The sequence below is a fragment of the Corvus hawaiiensis genome, chromosome 1 (assembly GCF_020740725.1).
Source record: "Corvus hawaiiensis isolate bCorHaw1 chromosome 1, bCorHaw1.pri.cur, whole genome shotgun sequence".
In the NCBI taxonomy this organism is placed as follows: domain Eukaryota; kingdom Metazoa; phylum Chordata; class Aves; order Passeriformes; family Corvidae; genus Corvus; species Corvus hawaiiensis.
The window spans coordinates 29,375,211-29,402,512 of record NC_063213.1 but is presented as its reverse complement, the minus strand read 5'-3'; the positions used below and the strand labels follow the sequence as shown (position 1 = coordinate 29,402,512).

The 27,302-nt window shown below is 37.7% G+C and overlaps 1 protein-coding gene across 1 annotated transcript in view; it reads right to left on the bottom strand.

Moving 5' to 3' along the window:
- The window catches only part of CNTNAP2 (contactin associated protein 2), a 1,047,411-nt gene that overhangs the window by 568,807 nt on the left and 451,302 nt on the right, over window positions 1–27,302 (bottom strand). Inside the window, exon 4 of the mRNA XM_048297819.1 lies at window positions 4,641–4,788. Coding sequence (XP_048153776.1) covers window positions 4,641–4,788 — 148 coding nt within the window. The remainder of the gene's footprint in view (window positions 1–4,640; window positions 4,789–27,302) is intronic.

The following is a 27,302-nucleotide window of genomic DNA, read 5'->3' as shown; positions in this document are numbered from 1 at the left end:
TATTTTAACTCAAAATCACTGCAGGCAAACATGATTAACTACAACAACCAAAAGATCTGTTCAGCCTGCAGGTTTTGCTACTTCTATACTTCCTAATCAGTTCTTGCAAATATTCATTTGGCTCACCCCTTAAGAGCATCTCCAAATCTTATTTTAGTCCTTGTAACATGACTCCATGACCAAAGTTTTGATCATTTTACTATCTATAGAGTAAATGCTCACCATACAAATATTCATTATTTCATGAATAACCACAGGACTGTTATTATTTTTCCTTCTGTTCCCTCCTTCTTGAAAAAAAAAGGAGGGTCACCAATTAGAAAACTGAAACAGTAACACTTGACATAGTACGGTACAAATAGTAGAGCTAATATCTGAAAAAGAACAGGTTTGCAAATACAGGTCATGTGACATTTGTTCAGTCCCACTGCTTCCTAAGTATTAGCAAATAGAGCTGGTCAGTGAATGCAAACATCTCAGCTTGCAGCCACTTATGGAGCTTTATAATTGTTCCTGCCACCTATTTGCCTTGAGTATATTGAGTATTTGCACGGCTTTCTGCCATCTCCAAGTGTTATTTGTTTTTTTTTTAAGTATATCCTACAATTCAGAAGTGCATCATCTGGAATTTCAAAATTCTTACCATTGGATGGGCAATTGCATCAAAAAATACAGATGTACTGTTTAGATCCAGAAAATCAGCACACCCATATGAAAACACCTCGGTGAATAAAGGTATCGTGAGTGTTTTCCACTCATAGGTTTTCATGACCCAGAAGGCCTCTTACAGTTACCTTGGAAAGTGTAGCCAAAGCCTATGCAATAATATGCCTATTGCATTTTTTTTTGGTAGGCATTCATCTGCCACGGGATGGAGATTAAGGGAACTATTCATATTGCAATGCTCCTGCAGGAGCTTGTTAATCAGTAGTAAAAGTACTATATCATAGTTCTCATGGCCTCCAGATGCCATGTCTTTGCTGCCCATCTCAAAAATTCATAAAAATGGACATGGTGGAAGATCCGTGTCGTGTGCCATTGCTCTCCCTCTCCAAAAGAGAGTGAATAAAATTCAGCCATCAGTTTTCATTTAACTGATTTCAGTGAATATTTTGACTTTGGTTGTACTGCTTTCTTCTTTGTGACTTGCTTTTTGATATATGATGTTACTTAAAGTGTAAAGACCCTTTCCCCTTTAGCTTTTATGAAATACATAATTTTAAAATAAAAGCTAAAAGTCCCATTGACTAAAAAGTGTTTTCTAATGTTGTCTAATAGTCTATTTGTTGTGATTTTTCAAGCTTATTTTGCTCATGCAATTTCTCCATTAATATAATCGAGCAAGTTCTTTACCCAATTTTAATATATTTTTTAAAAAATAAGATATAGTCAGTTTTTCACTATAGAAAAAGAAACAAAATAAATTTCATTCTGAATCTTGTTGTAGAGTAAGGCCCTAATTCTTTTTTGGTGACTTCTGTGAACTCTTCTGTTAGAAGACAACCCCATAGATCTCATCTACACAAAATATAGAGATAAAATTTAAAAGACAGAACAGATTTTAAACTTTAAGCAAACCAAAACTAAAAGAAGATGATTTGGTAATGCTATTAACTTCTCCAGGGTACAGATGTGAACTCTAATTGCTACTCTCTGGAAAACACGTCTCTTTTTAAACTTGATTTGCTGGGCAAGGAAGGACATGGATTTCACCCCTTGTACAAAAAAAGTTAAATGTGTATCTTAAATGCTTATACAAAAAAAATACAAACCAGAAATATGGCAATTAGTGACCTGATGTTTGAATAAGCAGTTCAATATGAGGAAGCATTTTTCTTAAAGGTCTGAGGCTAATTACCAGGTTGCAACAATGTGCAATGAAAGAGTTTTTACAGCCACTGTGTATGGCTTCCCAATTAAACCCTGTGTGCAATGTGAGAAAAATATGATTTTTGTATCTGAAGATACCTAAATAAAAGAATACATTATCTATTAACTGAAAGAAAAATTAGAATTATGATATATTGGGCAGCCTTTTATTTAGGTAATAGTTCCAAAAATTGAGGCAGATTTGACTAGAAGTCTGTCTTTTAATCAGGCTTTTAAAATTGGTGATTATCTAAATGGGCAGTTCCTTAAATGACAGCAAGATTAATCTGCAAATCACACTGGCAGTGCTTATATTTATATGCAAATATGTGCACTTCTAATCATAAGCTTAAAAACTTGGCCTCTGCCAAAGGACACATCTACATGGAATGGTGCAGCATTTACACCTGGCTCCAAATAATTCATCTGAAGACAAGCTGGGAATTTGTAAACAGTACTCCCTGGTTACAGTGTTCATACCAAAGGGCTGCCTTCCTCTCTCTTAACACAGTGATTTTTTAGTTTTTCTTCTCAACCTCCCTGCTGCTCTCTACTTATACCATTTTGGGAGCAGCCCAATTCCTGCATGTAAAAACCACACTGTATTATAGGAGAGTTGTTAAAAGAAAAGTCCCTATTCACATAAAACCAGAATATATTCTTTTTAGTATTACATTAAAAAAAATCTTCAATTATTACTGAAATCACTTCTAATACAAACAGACCAGCAATACTCTCTCAGTAAAATTACGAAATTACATTGGGCCATCGTAGTTCTTCTGTGAAGACGTATTTTTGTCAGTATTTTTATGGTTCCATACATTGTGTCCTTGGCAGATGCTTTTGATTCTCCTCCAAAAGTTCAGCAAGCAAGCAAATTTTCATCAAACAACTAAAATAACTTTGTCAGCAAGCTGTGTTTTACTTTTTCTCACATTTACTTTAAGCCTCTAAAATTATCTTGTTGCGTACCTACAGTATTTTGTCTGTTCTCTTCATCAAAATGTGCCATTTTTATGTGCAAATATTGCAGCAAATATCATCAGGTTTATTGTTTGATTCTGCTACATTTTCTTCTGTTAAAGAGAGTTATATTTGACAGTAAACTAGATTTTGGTTTCTTGTATCAAACTCCTGAATTTGCATTTGATGTACAAGCAAGGACGTATATTAGAAGAAAGTATTTATTATGCTGGAAAATTAGCCATGCTGTAGTGTTTAGTATACTTAAAACAGCATGTAGAACATTTTAGCAGTATGATGGTAAATGCTTGTTTATTAAGAGCCATGTACTGAATAATCAGAGCTGTACCTAAAACTTCAGAGGTTCAGTTTCTCTTTGAGTACAAATTAACTTTAGAGTAACCCGCAGATACTCAGGTAACAGATATTGTAGAAACATGGAACAGTTTAGGTTGGAAGGGACCTTTAAAGGCCATCTAGTCCAATCCCCCTGCAATGATCAGAGACATCTTCAACTAGATCAGGTAGCTCAGAGCCCCAGCCAACCTGACTTTGTTTCCACGGATGGAGCAACCACCACCTCTGTGGGTAAATTGTTACAGTGTTCTACCACCCTCACTGTAATAAATGTCTTCCTTATATCTAATCTAAATTGACTCCCTATTAGTTCAAAACCATTACACTTTGTCTTGTAACAGCTCCTGCCCTTGTATTTTTGCAAATATATCTAACAACCATGTGTACCCCCAGCACAGCAGCACCAACACCACAGCAAACTTGATTTGATTTCTCAGCTAAGTTCCTGCAGATGTTTGGAAATTCTCTGTGATTCAATACACATTTTTAAAACATTCATTGTATGCAAATAAGAAAAAATATAAAACCGCTATTCTTCATGGTTCTATTGGTGTTGAAGGAAAGTATGTAGACTTTTGACTATCTAATCTAATCTAATCAAAAAAGTAACTGAAATCACAATTTTTCTTTTTTTGCTATTAAGAATGGCAAAGGGCTCCAATATGTCTTATGTCACCCAATGAAGTCAGTGATGAGTCATCTTCATTTCATTCTAATGTCTGGTTATTAAAAGACAAATCTCAAATAACATCTTCCAGCTAAAGTACCAACAAATCCAGGATACTACCTAAAAAATACATAGAAATAGGACATCATAAACTCAGTTTTGCAGGTTTGCAGACTTAAGAACTGCCTGGATTGAAGGAAGAGCATTAGAAACTAACCTCACTTTTCTTAAAGCCTTATCAGTTCTGGTCTTAACTACAGAAGCACTTGTACCCATCGCTCGCCCAGACTTCAGAAGAAATTCTGAAGTCACATTCAAACACTCAAGGAAATATCTCAGAAAAATGTGTCACATATTTAGACAATCTTAACTATTCTGATAGAATTCTTGTTTATTGCTTTAATTTTATCTCTAGTACCAGGCAATAAACTATGTCCTGTTTCTGTTTTATCCCTCAAGACCCAACATGACATTTGAATACAATCTCTTCCTCAAATGTACCAATCAAGCTTATACAGTAACCAAAGCCTTCTACAACAGAAACCACGACAATGAAAAGGAGAAACTTCAAAGAGCTATCGCAAATTCCAATGTCGCATCTTCCAGAGAAGAACAAACTATCAACTCAGAATTAAAGTTCCAACAAATATTTCCTGAAGTCTTGGGTAACACAACTAGCAATCCTGTCACTAAGGTAAAAGTCTTTGAGATCTGCATTTAATCCAAAATCCAAAGCGAGTTTTTATTTGGGGGGAAAAAAAAGGATCATAATGGAAAAACTTACAGTAGGAGCAGCCATAGACTTCAATTCTTAACCCAATTTGGCCCTCTCCATTCCAGTCCAAAGGAACTATCCTTACATAGCGAGCAATAACTGGATGTTGTAAATCATGCCGGACCACGCTGTCAGAGTTTGTATTTCCAGGAAATGCCTAAGGGAAAGAAGGAAAAAAAGAAATCAATTCTAGTGTCTATACGGTTGACATCCAAATAAATACATAGAAAAATCCTATAATAAATACCAATCGTGGAATAAAACCCCAAAGATTAAGGACTACTATTGTAAACTATAGTCATCAAAATACTGAAAGAGATAAAATTCAAGTTGGTCTTTTGTTTACAGTAATAGGAATAGCTATTTACATGCTCAGACACTACTTATTAAAAAAATATATCTTAGAAGAATAATTATTTTGTGGCATGCATAGTAGACCCAGGTGGTCGTAGATGTAAGGAAGATGCACAGGATCCCTTCTTTGGTGGACTCACAAAATTATAACATTAACAGTTACATTCACCTTAATTTTTCTGTGCTGCAGCTATTGATGTGCTAAATGATGATGATGGCACTCCTCACTTCACAGATAAGTTAGTAGGAGACATTAATTAGTGTCTTTGAAGTACTTATATATTCAAGTGGTATAAGTGAACAGTTCTCTCTTCTGAGCAAGAGAAGACAAAGGAAAGCGTACACTGAACAACAACAAAAATCCTACTGAGCAAGCAGCTGCCTGTTTTTTTATCTTCTAGGAATCACAGAACTTCATGGAGGAAATAAAAATTTTGATTCCTTTAAAAATGTATATTTTAGTGAGCATGCAAGGTAATAGTTCATAGTTCAAGAGCAAATTCCATTTGGGAATGGCTTAATTTTATGATGCTTGGCATAATCTTATCAAAACCCTATTAAATGTAGAGGTTTGCTGGTAGCTTTGGTTTAGGCTTATTTGGGTTTTTTTAATCTCCCAGAAATGTTATGGTCAAAGGAAGCTGAATATAGGAAGACATGATATTTTCTACATAATTTAATTAAATGATTGATGAAAACAATTCTCAAAATCAAAATTATTTTCTATAGCTCTCCAAATTTTGTGCCCTGACTTGTGCTTTACCAGTCCTTTGCCAGAAAGAGGGCTGATCTCAGCAGGTACATGGCATTTCAAGGGTTCCTATTGCTATATGAATCAGTAACCTCTGTTGAATGCATAAACATAGTCCATAGAGAATAAGGCAATCCCAGATTAATAAAGCACATTCCATTCAGTCTCCTGCAGAACAGTATCTTTTAAACACAGCCTTCATTTAAATAAATGGGGAATAGTCATACACACTTTGTGGATAATGCAAATATCAGGCCAAAATCCATTATTGCAAGACTGAAAAATCAATTTAAAGGAGCTTGAAAATTATGCACAATTGCTGTAAAATCTCCTTTTCTGGCCAAAAGATTTAAAGGTATAATTTAGACCCACATCTCTAATAGGATTTTTTAAACAGGGAGTGAATCTCTGGCTAAAAAAATAAATAAAATATAGAAATTTACAGTAAGAAGCCGCCTTGCAAAACTATTTTTTTCAGAAAAAAGGTGGAAATACCTATATAAATTAAACAATTATTTCAGATTATTAATCTCATTAAATCACTTAAATATTTTTGCCAGGTATCATGTTTTTTTCTTTAACCCAAACTGGGAAAATGATCAAAATGGCTCACTTGTCTGTAAAACACCATCTCATGAGCCCAACTCCAAAATTTTCTGTTCTGTAAATCATTTCTCTTCTTGTCTTGGATACTGACTTCTGTAAGCTGCTTCATATTTCAGTTCACATTGCAATGAAAAGACTGGGAATGTTATTAGCCACAACCACTTTTCTCAAAGGTAGTGCTCCACAGGACAGTAACATAATAAGAATTAAGAAAAGTAAGAAAATAAGTCCCAAAATCCTTTCTAAGCAGTGCTTTTGAACATTATGAATGGAGCTTTCAAAAATATTCACTGAGATTTTTGTTGCTCCTTAAGAGCAAACTCTGTTTAGCTGCAAATAATTTTAAAAATTTAACAGGGCAGGTTTACAGGACAGGTATCATATTTTAACAGGCCAACTAATAAAGTTTTTAAAAAAATAAATAAATGATCAGTCATTCAGCAGAAGTTACAGCAAAAATTGTTGTGTGATCTTTAAATTTCCCTTTGGCTTTACCAATATGATTCAGCCACCCCGCTGTATATAAGGACACCATAGAGACACTCAGCATAATTCTCTTTGCATAACTAAAACACTTTTCTCTCCGGAGAAAAGTGAAGGTAAGAGTTTGGGAAATTTGGAAGGAAAGCTATGGAAAATTAAGATTCAGACTCAATTTTTTATCCCATACTTAAAGAACAACTATATTCTAATCAATAATTAAAAATGCTAGAGCTAAATTATAAATTCATATAAGTATTGTAATGAAGTAACATACAGTTTAACAGTAGTATGTAAGTAAAACTGCCCAAAAATGGTTTTAGTTTTCTGTATTAGGACAGTTTACAACAGTTTTACAGTACTCGACTGTATGGATAAAGGAAGTACATTACGAAATTTCCTTTTAGAAAAATGCATTTTACAATGAAGGATTAAAAAGAAATTCTCAGCATTAAAAAATTTAACTCTGAAATAATGAGGCACAGAAATGCCTGAAATGTTATTAAGTGAATAACAGTGCAAGTTCTCCTACTTTAACCAAAGAGTAAAATGGTGAAAGAATGGTGATTAGATCCTAAACCAAGTAAACAAAAAGATGTTTGTAATCTCTCAGCTCTCTGTGAAGCAGAGAAAAGCCCTGTACTTCACTGAAAAATATCATCACATATATACCAGAGAACTTAATTTAATTAAGGGGAAAATTAATTCTTCACCTGAATTAATTCAGGTGAAAAATTCTCTATCCAAATTAATGATCTATTGAGAGAGAAGTACTAAAATTACTTCAGCGGAGGCTCTTTCTAGGATGATGTGAAAATAGAGCAATGCATGGAATAGTAGGATATTTCTTTTCCTCTAAGAGGAACTACTAAATTTTTTCATAACTTTTTAAAATTACTAGTGCTTTTTTTCACTACTTTAATTTTATACTTACTGTTATACTCTTGATAATTATATTTTGCTTTTTTAGCAAAGGAAGGAACAATTTATGTCTCTGAATTTCTGAAAAAACTTCTCTGCTTCTAGCTTTATTTTGACACTGAAATATGAAAACACTACAGAGTCTGTGTTCCATGGTACTATAGCTCTATAAATGGCAGAAATAGGAAACAGAAGTACCATATTATAAAATACGGAAACATCCACAGGCAACCAGAATATGTCTTTAGGAAATATAACTGGATTTTTCTTTGGGACTCCAAGGTGAGTTAAGCATGAAGGTGACTAAATCTTAAAAATTTTATTTTATAGAAAATCCCGTGAATTCCAAACCAAATAATTTTTTCAAAAACTCAAAAACTAGAATGATTACAAAAACAAGATGTTGACAGCTTTGGTTATGGCTGCCAGCCTGCAAAGCAAAGAAAATCTAGAAACTGTTTTCCACTTGAGTTCTCAAGACCCTGCACCATCAAAGAGCAGAGCAGGGCTGGCTGGGTGCTGGAAGGTCTTGGCCAGCAGTGCAGCGGGATGGTGTTTGGCACTGCAGGGCAGTTCAAATCCAGGGGCCCTAGGAAAATTCACATCACATACTGGTTCTGCACAAGCTGAAAGCCACAGCGGATTTCAGAGAAGACAAGATGTTCCAAAAATGTGTTTCTACTTTACCACATGAACATTGAAGAAAAAAAGGCAAAACGTGAACTTCATCAATTCCTCCTTGCTGGAGAAACATTTCTTTGCTCAGTACCTATGAAAACACACCCCAATTGTGTCATACAAACTCACACAACAAGAATAAGAGGATTGGGTAAAGGAGAATGTTAAGAGATTAACTTCAAGGGGAAGGGGGAAAAAAAAGAGATAAAAAGAAACATGATAGCAAAACAGGTTGCAGAAGGAAAGAATAATAGCAAACAAAGAGAAAAAATTTAATGCATCAGAAAGCAACAGATGTCGGTTATCTCCATTTCAGCTCAGTTTTGACATGTTGCTTTAATTTCATGTGGTGCCATTGTGTGGAGTAAAAATAGGTGATAGGAAGCAGTAATCTTCTATTCAAAGGAGTATTTCTTCATTCTCTCCAATGAACAGTGCAATCAGTAACACTACAGTTTCCCTAAAAACAAACATGTTCAGAGCTAAACAACATTTCTACAGCATCCTGCATAATCACCTCACACAGAAATGCATCTGAATGAAAGAAAAGTATTTGAATGTAATTAAAAGCAACAGCAGGTATTTCCCTTATCACAAATGATGAAATCCTCAAATGATTCAGCAGGTGCTGGATCTCATCTTTGGAATTTGTGGTTATAGAAGGACCAGAACTCCTATGAGCTCAGGATTAACAAGTGGATCAACTAAACATTATAATGCTGATGATGCTGTGTTCATATGAACTTGATTCTGAGTGCTAGAAGTAAATTCTAATTTCAGTGGTTTTCCATATAATTCCCTCAGCCACATTTGTTTTATATATATTTGTGTGTGCATACATATATATATAAAAACAATCCCCTATGTTATGTGTGAAGTACTCAAAAATTTTTGGAAAACTACTCACATACTCAAAGTAAGGAACATCTACTAGCAGGCTTTCACTAAAACTGAGTACACTCTTTTGTTCTATGCTCAAAATGTGTCCTAGCACTTTTTAATCAGATCCATCTTTTTGTTCACCTTACACCCTTATATTCTCTACTGATTCCTAGGAAGTTTACTTACAGGTTCAAATTCTGTCTTTGCATGCTGAAAACATATTCTAACCATGTGTGCATCATAATTTAATGAATAATATAATGGAATCATCATTACATGCAAAGACTAAAGCCAAAAGCTTATTTACTGCCTTTTACCCTTTCACATTTCCAAACAAAACTAAATGATTTAGCAAAATAATGTTATTGGTCTTTAGAACAAATTAGGGTAACATTATACAACCTGATAACTACTGCTTTACTTAAAAAGAATTCAATCTCCTCTACAGAAACTGTGTTTTTTTGTTATTTTGACAAGAACTTCAAGGAACCTGTAAGTTTCAAAAAATTTTTAAGGAATAATGTCATTTGCTATTCACAGATAACTTGGAGGGATTTCAGTTCTGTATAATGTTTCCTAAAAAATGTTTTTAAAATTTAAAGACAGAGAATTGAAGAGCAAGATATGATACCTGAGCATAATTTCAGATGAAAGAAAAATTACAAATACAAGCTTCATTATAAAAAATCTGTGAGTTTTAATTTAAGGTATTGATGTTTGAAGTTTTTCTTTTAAAAAAGAAACAATTGAAACTCCTATACACAAGCAAACAAACACAAACCAAAAATCCCCACACCCTCACAACTACTGCTTCCAGAACATGACTCAGTAACTGGATGTAAGTGAAACATGCTTTTATCTTCTGGCACTGTTGTAGGATATTATCTTTGTTTAATTTACTTTGAGTAATGAAGCCTAAAGCCAAAATTCTTAACAAACAAAGAACTACCTCTCCATCTTGCTCGTATACCCCAAACTCAAGAATTAATTGCTTTTCTCATACTTCTACGTACAATTGCTCATACTTTTTTTATTAATAGAAATATTACCAAATTATCTGTAAATTTTGCTAGGGAAACTGACTTCTTTCCAGGACTGGACAGGAACCCTTTGCTGACTTTGTATTATTGGAATATTTGAGGTGGACATCTGACAATGTACATGTATACAGACTGGAGGGTTTTGTTTGTTTTTTTTTTTCCCCAGAACTCCCCTTAATAACCCTATTCCTCTAACTTTTAGACTCATGAACAAGGAGACACGGACGTATGGATACTGTTAAATTTTACTTTATGGGACATCACAGATAGCATCACAGCAAAGACACCAACAGTGTCATGTTTCTTTACATCCTGAAATTGAATAATATTCCAGAGAAGTGTGAAATATCTCACTGGCAAAGACATTCTTCCCTTTTGGTGAAGGCACCAAACATAACATGAAAAATTTCTAAAACAGATATCCTCAAAGCTAATAGATTATTTTCAGGCCTGCATAATGAAGAAGAGATTTCAACCCCTATGCTGAACTATATAGATTTTGTTCCACTTGGCATAAAATGGAAGCATTCTAAAATTTTTTTAAACCTAAGCTATACACAAAAAATATTAAAATATCATTAGGGATGGAAAGTCAACGCTGCTAGTAGAATTATTGTTTCCTACAGGGTCTTAATGAATGCCTGAATATCATTATGATATTAATTTATTTACATAGTTACCTGCTATTTATTCCCCAGAGATTCACATGATTCCCAGAGAGAAAATTGTGATTATTCATCCTGATACACTAAATAACTGAGGCTGAAATACCTTGAGGTTTTAGGGTGTTTTGTTTTCTTTTTTGTGTTTTTTTTTTTTTTTTCATTTTTAATCATATCTAAATTCAAGGAAAAACACATGAGCTTGATTTGAAAAATTTTGCCAATGGAAGTCTGTCCTAGTCTCTGGCAATTTGTTCCCAAGATTTAATAGTCAGCATTTACAGTTTGATTTAAATTGAGAAAATACAACCTTCCCATCACAGCATAACGTTTTATCTTTGTTGTTAAGATCAACTGATTGCATCATTAGTAAAAGCTTCTTAACACTTTGGGGAGTAATCGTTATCTTTCTCTTAGTCTTAAATAAACTAAACAGATTTTAACTCCTAGACATTGCAGGACCCACTCTGGGGGCAACTTGAGGTTTCATAATGAATAAGACTGGTATCTTTACGATAGTGCCTTTATTAGCATGAGAGAACAAAGCATGCACAGTGCCTAAGCCTGTGGTCTGCCAGATGGGAATGGGCCATCTTCCATGAAGGTAACAGATAGGGTGTGCCCTACAGCACAGGTGCCAGATTCTCTTTGTGACAGTTCCCACGTGATGCTAGACAAGTAAGTTGCAAAAAGTTTTTCTGTGGCACTTAGTATAGTTCCAGGAAGACACAAAATGATCAGGTAGTTTTGACTTAATCTTGGTTCCACATATAAAATATGGAGTAAAAATTAAATTATTTTATGGGGTTGTAAAAATAAAATAATGCTAAAGCACCTAGTCAAGTATTCACATGGGTGTCTAAATTAGAAATCTGAGCCTTTTGTGGTCAGTGAAGCAAAGTGGGAGATAGGAACTAAATTAAAAACTTGCCACTCTTCAGCTGCTACAAAGTAAAATATAAATTTTCCTGGGTACAAAATAAATGTATTCTACAAAATAGAGAATGTGATCAACACCTTAGTTCCAAAAGTTGCCCACTGACTGAGATTCATGTTAAAAGAAAAAGAATACAAAAATCAGTGTGAAATGGTTGTGCAGGCAGAATAAAACCCGCTTTTCTCTACAGGAGTTGTGAGATTTTATTCATTAATACAGAAAAAATTACTTCTGCTGCATCTCCTGTGGAATGACAGAGAGACAGGAAGAATGTGTTTCCAAGAAATCTAAGCACAACTGCGTTGTTACCGAAATAATAACAGTAACAGCTCTCTGATCACTGGCTGCTGGTGCACAGAGCTCAGCAGCAACAGGAGCTCTCACCTTGAGAAGAAGGTCAAACACAAAGGAACCCAGACCGGTCCTTGGTTTCTTTTCCTCTCTACTACTGATGTACTTAGAAATTTTTGCACACTTTAATGATTTTAAAATAGCTTTTTAGTAATTTTCAGAACAGTATTTACTCCTTGTGCACCACTGTTGTCTCAAAGCTTCTTGTATCTCTTCCACACAGCCCTACTACTCTGCCGGGTTACTTGCAACCCAAACAGTCGAGGCTGTTACGGGAGGGTGCACTTAGGAGAGGAAAGCACAAACTCAGCAGTGTCATTCCACACCCCCTGACTTAGTGCATCAGATTATAAGACTCAAACACCCTGCAGAAAAAAAGTACAAAGGCAAAATCTGTTTTAAATACTGTTGAGAATCATCTAGCGCATAAGTAAGGACATAGCAACTAAATAAAGCTTTCGAGCTCTTAATTAGTTACATAGCAATCTAAACAACAATCTTCACCCATGATAGAAAATACCAATTTGTGACTTCATTTTGTATCTATAAATAAAAGTTACTGCACTTGCTGGTTTTATAGTCTTTCAATTTGAGCCATAAGTAAATCAGGATGGTCAATATTTAAGATAAACTTTTCTCAGTTATGAATAGTTTTCCTATGTTTCATTCACAGCAGAGTCCAGAGGCTACTTTCCAGATCTTTGCCATTCTGACTAGACAATCAGCATGCAAGAAATAACTGTGAAACAAAATGTGGCATATCTGAAATAGTTGCAAGAATACAATTGTAAATCAATCTGTGAGAAATAAAGTCTGGTTATTCTGTATTAATTTGTCGGGGTCCCTTCCCTCCTGCCATGTGGCCTTGGGAGAGGGGCCCTGGGTGGGAGGCACAGGGTTTCCCTGCCCTGGTCAGCCTTGTTCCCCATTGGTTGTTTTGTGTTCCCCTGTGCGGGGGAAGGACCCACGGGTCCCGTGACTGGAGCAGTTCCTTGGCAGATCCTGGCCACGTGGCTGCGGAAATAAACATCTCTGAAACATCTATCAAGAATCAGTCCATATATATTTTTTTTCCACAGGCCTCCTTGTTTGATACATCGTGTTACAGAATCCCCACTGTAACAAATGGTGGAAAATTGCGGGCAGAACGATCCCCGATCCCTAAGCACAGCGACTGATTTGTGAGTAAAGAAACTTTGGATTCCTCTTCTTGTTTTTGTTTTGCTATTCCATATTTAAACTATGGAGGATCCGTGGAAAGACTCTTGTCTCTCAGAGCCACATATGGACATCTATCTTAAACTTGAAAAGATTCTTGAACAACGATTTGTAAATTTTAGCTTGATTCAAGCTCAAAAAGAACTGAAACACTTATTGGCATGGTTGTTTAAGAACTTTTTCTATGTTTCTTGGGATGTGATTCTTACCAAAGACTTCTGGAACACCATTTGGACACAGTTAATTTTTGAGTCAAAATATATGCCGATGGAAGAATATTTTCGTGAATATTATTTAATTACCGAGACTGTTGAGCAATGTCAGCTGTGTCTTGGCGAAGGGAAGCCTGGTTCAGGGACCGTGCGGCCTCGGCCACGTGGACTGAGCCCTCTCCAAGCAGCAGCGAGGCAGTTCCCGTGGGCGGAGCCACGCATGCTGCAGTGTCGGCAGCGGAGCAAGGTGTGGCGGGAGCCCGCCTGGCCCCACGCAGCGCATGGTGGAGCGAGCCCCGTGAACGCCCGACCGACAGGGGCGGCGCGTGGGCGGCAGCTGGCGGTGGAGCCGCGCCCAGCTGAAACGCGTGCTGGAGCAGGGCACGGGGGGGGTCATCGCTCGGGGGCCCAGCCGAGATGTGAGTGCAGCGCCTGGCAGCGGCAGCGAAGCTGAGAGCAAAAGTAGCGGAGCGCAGAGAGCTGAGCAGCACAGCCCGGCATGGCCCAGCCCGGCCTGCGCGGCCCCGAATGCGACCCCGGGAAGAGCGCGCAGGCATGAGCAGCTCCGGTGGCCCCGGCAGCACTGACAACCCCGGCAGTTCCAATACGGGAGTGAGAGAAAGAGAAAGCAAAAGTGCAGCGAGACAGAAAACAGCAGCCACTCGGAAAAAGGAAAAAATCATCGTAGCTAAGGTTTTAGGAATAGTAAAATGTTATAATGTTAAACAAAATTATGGTTTTATAACAAGATGTGACAACCAGCAAGACATATTCGTTCATAGAGCTGCTATTAAAAAGAATAACCCTGAAAAATACATCCCAAGCTTGGGAGATGGAGAGGTGGTGGAATTCAAAATTGTGCTAGGTAGAAGAGGGTTACAAGCAGCAGAGGTCACAGGGCCTGATGGTGTTTCTGTGAAAGGCAGTATATATGCTAAAAATCGTAGTCATGTTAGACAGTATCTCCATTGTAGGCCCCCCCTACAGTTTCCCTTTCCTAATCCCACCTTTCCCTTTTACCCTATGTCCTATTACCCCCAGTGTATTCCCAATCCGTTTTTCCACCCACGGTTTCCCTCACAAAACCATGCCTTTGCCAATTGTTTCCCCAAAAATCCCTTTCCAATGTCGAGCGGGGGATGAAAAGGGGGGGGCAGGGGAAGAAATTAAACCCTCTCCTGCCTCAGTTTCCCCATAAAGCATGCCAGAAGAGTCCTGTCTCCCTTCTGTCAGCCTTAAGATGTTCCAGAGAATCTGTTTGGACATTTAAAGACTCAGGAGGGTGGCTTATTTTGTTTTACAACTGTTCTTGTTATGTTTATCCAGTTGTTTTCAATGTTAAGTTTTAAATCTCTTTTGTTAAAAATAAACGGGTGAAATGTCGGGGTCCCTTCCCCCCTGCCATGTAGCCCTGGGAGAGGGGCCCTGGGGGGGAGACACGGGGTTTCCCTGCCCCTGGTCAGCCTCGTTCCCCATTGGTTGTTTTGTGTTTCCCTGCGCAGGCAAGGACCCTCGGGTCCCTGACTGGAGCAGTTCCTTGGCAGATCCCAGCCATGCAGCTGGGGAAATAAACATCTCTGAAACATCTACCAAGAATCTGTCCATATATATTTCTTTTCCACGGCCTCCTTGTTTGATATATCGTGTTACAGAATCCCCACTGTAACATTAATTGCTTAATGTATAAAGTTAATATTGTTTACTGAGATAAAATAAACAAACTTTGGAGACAAAAATTAAATAATCAGCTGTTTTTCTTGTATACTTTCAGTATCTATTTAATTCTGGGATTATAGTTAATTGCAAATAGCACTTGTATTCTCCATAATTCAGATAAGCTTCCCAATAAAGGGAAGTAAGACTGGATTAAAAAAAGCCTATAAGCTGTCTTTAAACATGTTTCAGCTGTCCTTAAATCATACTAAAATATTACAAAATTGATTTAAAATTCTAGAAACATCAAAAGTATGCATTTGAAATAATTTTGAATCCTTTTTGTTTTGTTTTTGCATGCTTCCAATTTGCAATGTTTATGAAATAAACAAAGTTCACATATAGTATTAAGTCAAGATTTAGCAAAAAATGACTGAAGAAGAAAAAAAAGAAAATTAGCACTATTGCCATCTAACAGTAACACGTTTCAGTTTCTGGATGTAGCTGCAGTACTCTCTGAATATGTCAAGATGAAAGAAAAGAAAATTAACTTATCTAGACTACTTCACATACACTAATTATGAATTCCAAAAAATTATGGATTCCAAAGGATGATCAATCAGTTATCAATGTCAACGATGGTACAAGAACTCACTAAACATTTTCCTTTCCTTTTGTCCAGTTCACCCTAGGCAGAGCCCATACTCCGAAAGTTACGACCTTCAGTCAAGATCTTCCTGACAAAGGATCACAGGTTTAGAACCTTCTGTGACCAAGGACATGATCAAAAAAACAGTAACCAAAATGTAAATATGAGAAACATCAATGAAAAGTGTGTAGATCCTTTCTAAAACTCAGTATAAGGTTAAAAGGGCTTTAAATGCAGAGAATCATAAGCAAAAGGGCATGCAAGCAAACACAAAATTCTTGTCTCAGGAAGAATACCTGGAGTAGGATTCCTCAGAATAATCCTTTCAAACTAATCAAAAGAATATTACTAAGAAATCCCCAAAGGCAGAATTACAGTATGTGACAGCCTTCAAACATGCCTGCTTGTCCTTCAACTTGCATTCAATAGCTGCTCATCTTTCTAGGGAAATAAGGACAGTTTTAACCACTTGGCTTTTTGAAATGATACCAAAAAGCCACAAGAATATTTTACAAAGAAATATCTGAATTGTCAGAAGCTACCTCTTTCTTCAGGGATTTCTTTGATTTTTTTTTTTTTTTCCCTGCTAAGATGAAAATGACTGAAAGTATTTTGGGAGAAATGCAGAATTCTTGTATTTCTGCTCAAGTCGATTCTCAGTCTTCATATGAAAAAAACGCCTGGTATCTATATCAGAAGTTCAGAGTAAGAAGTAATCTTTGACTGGAAACCCCTGTGAATTTAGTAAACTGCTAACAAAAGAGACAATGATGGAATAAGAAATACTGAAGGTCCTATTTTTGTTTTAAAGTGTACAATTTGATTTCATCCCATTAGCTCTTTTGCAACTGTATGCGTTCAGAAGTTATATTTTTCCCTTTGACAGATAATATGCATTTATAGTTTCCATATGATGTTGTTTTGTTCAGGTTCACATCAACTACTACTCTGAAAGTGACTGTATAGCCATCTTTTAGTTGGAATGCCTTCAAATAGCTGTAAGCATCTGAAATAGGAGGACTTTCATAAATCAGAAACCTTGTTTAATAATCACCAAAGGTAAATCTAGTTTGCAAACAATAACTGGAAGAGGGAAGGATTTTAAATTTTGATCACCTGTCCACTTCTTTCCTTACAATTCATTAAGCAAGTAGTAAAGTGATGTAACGGCCCAATTTTCTTTCAACAGAAACTTCCTAAATTTAATTTTAAGCTGAGTCATAAATCTTAGGGGATTGAACATTAGAGTCAATTGATTACTAGTTGTGTGCAAGTAATTTTTTTTTTCCTCACACAGCATTGGCAGTTTTATCTGACTCAGATATTTCTGGTTTACTTATTTTTGGCAGCCAGGATACATGCTTCTCTGGCCAAGGAGGCAGTGACATTTTTGAGTTTAGCATGATTTCTTTGCAGTCTTTTCTACCACCAAGCAGGGTCAACAACCTCCATGGCCACTAGCTTAAAAGAAAAGTTGGATGTCAGTAGAACAACACTGATGTTATTAACAGCCTCATGAGTTTTACTACTCATGTAAAAGGAGAAGGTGGAAATTCTGATGTACAAAGATCATTACTTAGGTGCAATATTTTTCTTACATGATTCTGCTTGCCTGTGACAAGGATTTGCTGTGGCACAGAGAAGATTGTTGTGATTCTGTTCCCATGCAAAGGCCCAAACTGATCAGGAAAAGGCTGGCAGATACACAGTGAATCATCTTGCGTATTCCTTTTTTTTTTCCAAAGCTCCCTCACACTGACACTGCTGTTTTCCAGTAAGGCAAAGTGTTCCTAGCATCACCAGCTTTAGTAGAGTAAGGACACCGTTATCTTGCTTCCGTTAGTTTGTTATATTCCTTTCTCTAAAACTATTACAAGAGATACCAAAAACATCCTTTGTGGAGATTTTTAGGAAGGAGGAGTGAAAAGACAAAGGAACCAGGATCTCCTTGTCTATCCCTTTCCCTGACTTCTAGACTTCTTTAGTTACCACTTGAGAGTATTTTAAAAACAAGCTTGCAAGTGCTCAGAACAAATTTGGAGCTCTTCAGATGAAAGAAGCCATCATAACGTAACTTCCTCTACAGGATCATAGGAAGCACCTGCAGGAAATGCCTTTACAGACATTTGATAAAACTCTGTATATACTTGTAATAGCATAAGCACAGCAGCCAGGAATGACTGCTGGCAGTTGTGCTTTGCTGCTTACTTACTGTGTGAGCTGAGACTGACATCCCAATGCCTCTGAAACTCATTGTCTGTAAGACAGAGATAATTCTCTTGGAAGTGTTTGTTGAGAATTAATTAGCTATTATTTATGCACTGATCCTTTAAAAACAAACCAAATCCATTTACTGTTTTTTACATCCCTGCCCACTCTAATAATAATAATAAATAATCAAAATACAGAGATTCATTGACTTTGGTAGCCAGAAGGGAGCATTATGATAATCTATTCTGGAGTTCAGTAGACACAGTGCCAACTCCCATGCAATAGTTTAGTTAATGAGTTCACAGTCTGGGCTATAGTGCACCATTCATAAAATTACCCAACCTTGATTCCGAAATTGAAAGTGATGGAAAGTCTAATTTATCACACCCCTTCAGAAGCTCTTCCACACTTATATTCAGTGTTAGATATATGCATTATTTCTACTTGGTTTGTTAATCCAGTCACTGGATCTTATTACATCTTTTGCTCTATATCCAAGAATAGTTCACTATCACAGATAACGTCTCCTTTTTAAGAACGTGGTAAACTGGGATGATAAAACACTGACTGGGCTTCTATAACATTAAAATAACCAGATAATTAAGCAAAACCAGTAATTTGTCTGAGACAGCTTGCAAGATGACAACATGATCTGGCTTGCAAAACCTTTACAGGTTTTCTTTTAAAGCCACTAGCTTCCTTCCTCCCTTCCCACAATACATGTGTAAAATCAGACTAAAAGAACAGCATGGACTTCCATTCATTTTTTGAATTCATTTTATTGTCATGTCATTGTCCTACACACCAAGGTTCAAAACAGGACCACCAAAAGATTTCTAATTATCACTCACATTATGCATTATAATCTAGCTGGGATTGCTATACTGTATTGAAACAGAAATCTTTCAAGCAGTCTCCAGTGTGCTCCATGCAAACTCATCTGCATGGTATAAGCATTATGGTAACACAATAGCTCATACCTCCATTTAAAAATTGTCAATCCTTTTTTGGTTCAGATAATCTCTGTGTGATCCAAACTGATTACTCAGAATAACTGATAAATATTAAGTAGCTCTCATATTAATACATCAGAGGTCATGGTTAATATCTAGTTTTTAGGAAGAATGTAACAAAAAATTCAATCCATTTTTGAATAAAGATGTTTTGGATTTTCTAAAGAGACCATTTCACACTCATATATGTACACAATATAATTGTTTAGCCTTGTTAAGATAGGCTTGCTCATGGAAAAATAAAAAAAGTATACTTTAGACAGAATGAAGAGTAAAGCAAGGTGGGAAGAAAACAGCAGTAATAGATCCTTGTTTTCAACAGCTTTTCATAAATTCTCTTGGGAAGCCAACTGAATTTCATTGAAGGGAGTGAATCAATGGTCCTTCATAAAAAGAAAATCAATTAGAAAGTCATTACCTGAAAATTAGCAGTCAAAAAACAAAATTCCATTTTAAAGCCAATTAGACCGCATGTCAGTACTGAGTTGAATTGCATTTGCATTGATGTATGCAAAATGATTAACATCCTCCATCCCTAAGAAATGTAGAGAGTGAAAAATTAAAGAACATGTTTAGAGACGCTGCTGAATTTATTTTTTGCAACCTATCTATCTCAAGCAGCAGATGACTGTGCTGGGCTTTTAAACAGCTTTACATTGTATATCTCAAGTAGTGATGTTATTATTGGAATTACAACACTTGAGAAAACCTCACTTCTGCTTCCTATCATAACAACACATAGGAAAACAACTGCTAATGTAAAAACCAGAGAGGGGGCTGAAGGCGAGTGAATATCTCAAGAGCCTCTTTCTCCCAATAGCTTGCCATAATCGTGGCATGATTTGTGTTTTGAGCCACACTGGAAAGACAAACAGTGTTAAGTGTTGAGAAGAAGGATCTCATAGTTAGCATCTCCTCCTGGGCTGCAGCTGGACAATCAATCCATCCTGTTTATAGTAATAGGATTAATCCACTGTGCCTGGGTCTGCCAGCACAGAAAGGGTGGGTATATCCTTCCCTCACAGATCTGGTCTGAGTAAAATAGCAAGAGGCAGAACCCAGCCCCTGAAGATGGGGTGTTCTCAATGCTGAAGAGGTACTCTGATAAGTATGGCACAGGGCACTGCATCTTTGCAAGGGATGGTGTACTGGCTCTATATCTACAACAAGAGGTTTATCTTAAGGATAGAAGATGAAAAATAGAAGAAATGAGACACGGAAGTAGGAATTCATTACGGAACATCAAGCACATCTTAATCACATACTTCACATCATGCACACACTTATGTAGAATTAGGTTAAATGGCTAAAATATTAAGTGCCATCTTGAAATGAGACACTTCTCTGAGTTGGTAAAAGTGTTCAAGAATCAATCGAAGAGGCGACAGCAGAGACATCTGTGGTGACTGAGGTCAGTCTTGGGTTGACTGTTGGGTTGTGCTGTATGGGAGGATCCCAAGCTCAGGGACACCTGATCAGCAGCCCAAAGCCCTCTCAGGACCCTGTAGCCCTTGGGAGCCCATCAAGCAAGGAAGGGGCATTGCCAGGAGCCATTGCTAGGGCATTGCTGTTTAAATGTTCCAGGTTGTGTGAGTGACCAGTGAGTGCAGCAAACAGTGGGCAAACAGGGTGTGGCACATTAGAAGGGTGTGGCACACAGCAGTTTGCACAGATGTTCGTGCAAGCAGGTCACAAAGCTAGGGCACAGAACCTACGGAGTGAGTCATCACCCATCAAACATGCCATTGGAATGTAAGGTTTTAGGTTTTTTAGGAAAGAAAGGCTAGAGAGGCAAGTCGGGGTTGTAGCCCTCTATGTCAGTAACTTGCTGGAGACTAGGGAACTCTGCCTGGGGAAGGACGAGGATCCAGCTGAGAGTTTGTGGGTGAAGATTAAGGGGAGGGCAGGGACAGTGGATGTTATAGTGGAGGTCTGCTACAGGCCACCCAATCAGGAGGATGGTGTGGATGAAGCCCTCTATAGGCTGACAGGAGTGAGCTCACACTCACAAGCCCTGGTCCTCATGGGGGAATTCAACCACCCTGATATCTGTTGGAGGGACAACACATCAGGACACAAGCAATCCTAGAGCTTCCTCAAATGTGTCAACAACTTCCTTAGACAAGTGATTGAGGAGCCAACAAGAAGGTGCCAACAAGAAGGACCTTGTGCTCACCAAGAGGATGGCGTTGGTGGGAAGTGTAGTGCTCCGAGGCATCCTTGGCTGCAGTGACCAGGAGATGGTGCACTGAGGACAGTGAGGAGGGAATGCAGCAAGGTCACTGCCCTGGACTTCAGGAGAGTTGACTTTGGCCTCTTCAAGGACCTAGTCAGTACAGTGCCATGGGATAGAGCCCTGGAAGGCAGAGGGGCCCAAGAATGCTGGCTTAATTTCAAGGATTCCTCCTCCAAGCTCAGGAGCAAGGTATCTGAACAAGGAGGAGACTGAGCAAAAATGCCAGGAGGCCTCTATGGTTGGATAAGGAGCTGCTGTGCAAACTCAAAGCAAAAAAAGAAGCTTTCAGGAAGTGGACATGAGGATAGTGGCCTGAGAAGAGTACAGGAAAATTGTATGGGAAGCTAGGGACAAGGTAAAGAGAGCCAAAAGCCCAGTTAGAATTGAGTATGGCCAGAGGTTCTAAGGGTAACAGGAAAGGCTTTTACAAATATGTTGCAAGCAAGAGAAAGACTAGGGATAATGTGGGCCTTCTCTGGAAGGAAATGGGACATCTGGCTACCCTGGACAAAGAGAAGGCTGGGGTTCTCAACAACTTCTGTGCCTCTGTCTTCAATGGCAAGTGCTCCAGCCACGCCGCCCAAGTCGAGAAAGGCAAACGCAGGGACTGGGAGGATGAAGACCCTAAGCCCACTGCAGGAGAGGATCAGGTCTGAGACCATGTAAGGAACCTGAATGTTCACAAGTCCACAGGACCCAAAGAGGTTCATTCGTGGGTCTTGAGGGAGCTGGCAGATTAAGTTACTAAGCCACTATCCATCATTTTTGAAAAATCCTGGCAGTCAGGTGAATTCCCTGATGACTAGAAAAACGGATATATAAGTCCCATTTTTAAAAAAGGGAAAACAGAAGACCTGGGGAGCTACAGACAATTTCACCTCTGTGCCAGGCAAGGTCACAGAGCAGATTCTACTGGAAACTATGCTAAGGGTTAAGGAAAAGAAACACGTGATTGCTAACAGCCAAAATGGCTTCACAAAAGGGGAATCATGCCTGACAAATCTGGTGACCTCCTATGACACAGTTACAGTGTTGGTGGACCCAGGCAGAGCAATTGACATTGTCTACCTGGACTTATGCCAAGTGTTTGATACTGTCCTGCACAATATCCTTGTCTCCAAATTGGACAGAGATGAATTTGATGGATGGACCACCTCATGGATAAAGAACTGCCTGGATGATCTTACACAAAGAGTCCACACCAAGACCAGTAATGAGTGGTGTCCCTCTGGGTCAGTACTGGGCTGATATCATCCAACATTTTTGGTGGTGGCATGGACAGTGAGATCGAGTGCACCCTCAGAAAACTCGCTGATGACACCAAGCTCTGTGGTGGTCCTGTTGGCACGCTGGAGGGAAGAGATAATGCCATCCAGAGGGACCTTAGCAGGCTTGAGGGACGGGTTGATGCAAACCTCATGAAGCTCAACAAAGCAAAGCATGAGGTCCTACACCTGGGTCACCACAATCCCAGACACACCAATGGGTTGGGCAGAGAAGTGATTGAGAGCAGCCCTGACAAGAAAGACTTGGGGCTCACAGGTGATGAAAAACTCAACATGAGCCAGCTGTGTGTGCTCACAGCCCAGAAAGCCAATCAAATCCTGGGCTGCATCACAAGGCGTGTGGCCAGTAGGTCAAAGGTGGTGATTCTGCCCCTCTACTCTGCTCATGTGAGATCCCACCTGGAATACTCTGCACAGTTCTGGTGTCCCCAACACCAGAAGGACATGGAGCTGTTGGAGCAAGTCCAGAGGAGGGCCACAAAATTGATAAGAGGACTGGAGCACCTCCTCTATGAACACAGGCTGAGAAAGCTGGGTCTATTCAGCCTGGAGAAGAGAAGGTTGCATGAAGACCTCATGGCAACCTTCCAGTATCTGAAGGGTCATACAGGGAAGCTGGAGAGGGCCTCTTTGTCAGGAACTGTAGTGATAGGACAGGGAGTAATGGGTACAAATTGAAAGAGAGGAAATTTAGGTTAACTATTAAGAAGAAATTTTTTATTGTGAGTGTGGTGAGACACAGGAACAGGTTGCCCAGTGAGGTTGTGGATGCCCCAACCCTGGCAGAGTTCAAAGCCAGGTTGGATAAGGCCTTGAGCAACTTGGTCTAGTGGGAAGTTTCCTCGCACCTGGCAGGAAGCGTTGGAACTGGATGATCTTTAAGGTCCATTCCAACCCATTAACTGTCTATATGTCTATGTCTATGTCTGTAACTCTATGATTCAAGAGCTTAATTTAAGTGGTAAACTGCAGTGACAGACATGCTAGACTACAGAGACATCCCCGCCAGCTCAGCAAATGTGACACAGGAGGTCTGATACTAACCAGCAGCTTGTGGCCAGGCAGCACGCCTGAGGTGTTTCAACTGGTGCTGGGTACCTAAATGCAGGAAACAGATTTTCACAGTAGGTACCTAGAACACATATATCTATATATGAGATTAATCCTGCCCTAAGGTTCTCTACTCATTTTCTAGCAATTGAAACTTAGTTCAGTGAAGAAGTTTAGATAAAAATTCTACCTGTTCTGGTAACAGTTACTTGCACAAATAGATGCATTCTAAGTATTCTATGCCACAGAAACATGTAGAGTAGAAGGTTCATATAAAAACTCATATATATTTCTTCAGTTATACAGACCAGAGGATTTGCTTTTGGGCTCAGTTTTGACAGAAGTCTAATGCTTGGGAACAAAAAATACCAAAATCCTATTAGATTGCATTTATGCTGGAATAATTTTTCTGGGCTGACAAAATCATCATTACATTTGGACTTAATAATTGGGTGAAATGATTAGCTCAAATCACTTTGCCATCAAACCATGATTCCAAAATCTAGAAAAAATCCTTAAAGTGTTAGCCTAGATCTATGGAGTGGTAGTGTAAACAGAAAAATGAAAAAAATTTAATGTCCAAAATTAATACAAATAATACAGAATGAGACTGTTTGATTTTTTTTTTTTCAGAGTGTTACTGGAGTTCTGTATTTACAAAATCTAAAACCACTACATACCAGGCTTTTATTCCTCATTTAATCCACAGCTAACAAAACCTACTTCTAAACCAGTGCAACTTTATATTGCTCTTCCATACAGGATAAAAGATGGTTATAAAATATATCTAAATTAGGCATCAATGTAAGAATATAAAGAAAAGTTTCTAAATGTTCATTTATATTTTACAACTGTAGCTCAGGTTTTTACCTCTACTTCCAAATAACCCCAGTGCATCTCAGCTGGATACCTAGACATCTAAGTCACTGCCTGCATTTAGGAAGGTGATTTGCTTGCTCCTGAGAAGTCCTCCTAAGAGGAAGGATTTTAGAACTTTTCTCAGTAAGAATACTGAGTACCTTATCTTTTGCTCCAACAGGTCAATCAGTAAGTCAGCTCTGCTTTCTTTGCACATCATCTGTAAGTTAGAATGCTGAGGGCTGACTTCTCATGTATTTTTTTGTGTTAAGGGAAAAAGAACTGTAGGAGTAAATGATGAGAATATATAAGAAGTTGGTTCTAATCACAGCTATGCAATGCTGTACTCCTGAAAGTAGCATTAAACCCTTAGGGCTATGCTAGAAAATTGTTGTGTGGAGCTGAAACTATGCACTTGCCTTTGTCAGATACGTCTTGACATAATATTTGAAATATTTGAGCAAGTGACCTGACCCCTTCTAGGCCCAAGTGAGGGACTGCATTTCTATTCAGGGGAAAGTTTATCAATTGAGACATCTACAAGACTTCTAAACTATTTATGCTTCTACCTAAATCATGAATTTAAAGTAAGTATATCTTCTCAGACAATAAGTGTACTGATGCATCTTAAAGGTCATAAAAGTCATAAATTAACAAAGTTTTGTAGAAAGAGCCAATCACTAAGTACTGTGATAATAGTATTGAGTTCTCAAAAGCTTAAAACAGGGAAAAGGACATAGTGCGGTAGGGAAGAAGAAAGAACAGCAAAAAAAAAAAAAAAAAAAAAAAAAAAAAGATTGTAATTTGCAATTATAGAACCAGCAAATACATGCACATTTCTGCCAACTGCTGACAAAGGCCTGGGAACAACAGAAATCTGGAAATTAGTGGTTGCATTGGGTATTTCCTGGGTCTGTTTAAATCTCTAGCTTATTTCAAGTTGATTTCATGTTTCAGGAACAGCAGAAACTGTAAGTACTGCCTGCTCAATAGGATAAGACACCCCCAGACTGCAGAGTAGTGCTTTTTATCAGCAGAGCCTTCCAGAATGCCATCCAGAATTTGAATAAGTGTGTACAGTGAAGAAATGATGTTTTCAAAAATTCCTTTACTATAATTATAAGACAGAGTTGAGTTTTTAAAAAGAACAACAAGATAATTTTTTTGGTGTGAATTTTTAAAAGGAATTCATACATATTTTTCTAAATAGATATGATCCTAACATTAAAAAAAAGTTCTTCTGTTAGTAAAAATCTGTACAATCCTGTATCCCTTGCTTATGCTTCAATAAAGGCCAAAACATCATCTCCTTAAGCAGCAGGGCTGATCATACCAGAGCACAGAAAAATTTAGATACAGAGGACGTCATGGTCGACATACATGATGTGATATTCTCTCTTTCTGCATAGATATCCCCCAAGTAGAACCTCTTACTAACTTACAGTCTGAAAACAGAGGGTGATTAGAAAATAAAATTTCAGGTGGTAGAGAGTGAATATTACTTGTGAATTGGGCAAAAAGTACTAAACAGAAGGATCATCTTGCCACAAGACAGAAATTATGAGACAGCATAAAAGACTACTATGCTGTGATAATTGAGTAGAGATATCAGTGTTAGATAATTGAGTAGAGATATCAGTTAGAGATATCAGGTGGACCTTTTTTCCTTAAGGTAGACAAAAATGGATGTAGGCTGCAAAGGCAAAATAACTACTAAAAGAGAATGTTCAAAATGCAAATGATCAGAACCAAAACCTGTAGACACAATATCTGACATAACTAAGAGGACAACATAATATTTATCCAAAGCAGAATGGAAAATATTACACATAGAATGGTAAATCCTTTTGCCAGAATTTATGAATCTTTCAAATTTGGACAATAGGGAGTAAGGAACAAAGACATGGGGAATGAAAAGTATTTGAAAATAAGCTACATATTTGTCAAGTTCAAGAAAGGCAAAATAGCTGCCTAAAAAACTACAGACTTTGAGCACTAAATAGATTTTGAAGAAAAGAGCAAAGAAAGATGCATAAATCTCTGGGAAACAATCAAATCTGTCAATGGCAGAGCTAAACTAACCCATCTGATATCGCTTCCACAAGAAAGTTTTTTGGGTTTGTTTTTATTTTGTTGCCTTTAAGTAACAGAGATGGAATATAGGCATATTTCAAGGTACTATTTGTTACTCACTCATGGGAGATTAGAATTTGAGATAGACAAGATGGTAAATAGTAAATAGTAAACTTTGGAAAGGAGTCAAGAGAATGTGATAAGTGAACTAAGAGAAGAGAATTCTTTGGTTGAGTTTTTCAAGAATCATTCTCGGGGTTTGCATTATTTCATTAGTAAATTGGACCGAGAAAGTAAGGCCTGTGATAATGAATGCACAAGTGTCATGAAGTTTGAAGTTTCTGCCAAGGTCAAGGAAAAACTATCAAACATGAACAATGCACTAAAGCTTAAGAGATAACTAAATAGTGCAAAGCCAAAGGACCTCGCCTAGGGACCAAATGACAATTTCTTCTATTATTTGGGGCAAAAGTGGGTAATAAGTGAGGTCTATGGACTATATTATCAGATATCAAAACAAAATGAGTAATAAATCTTTCTTCAAACATGT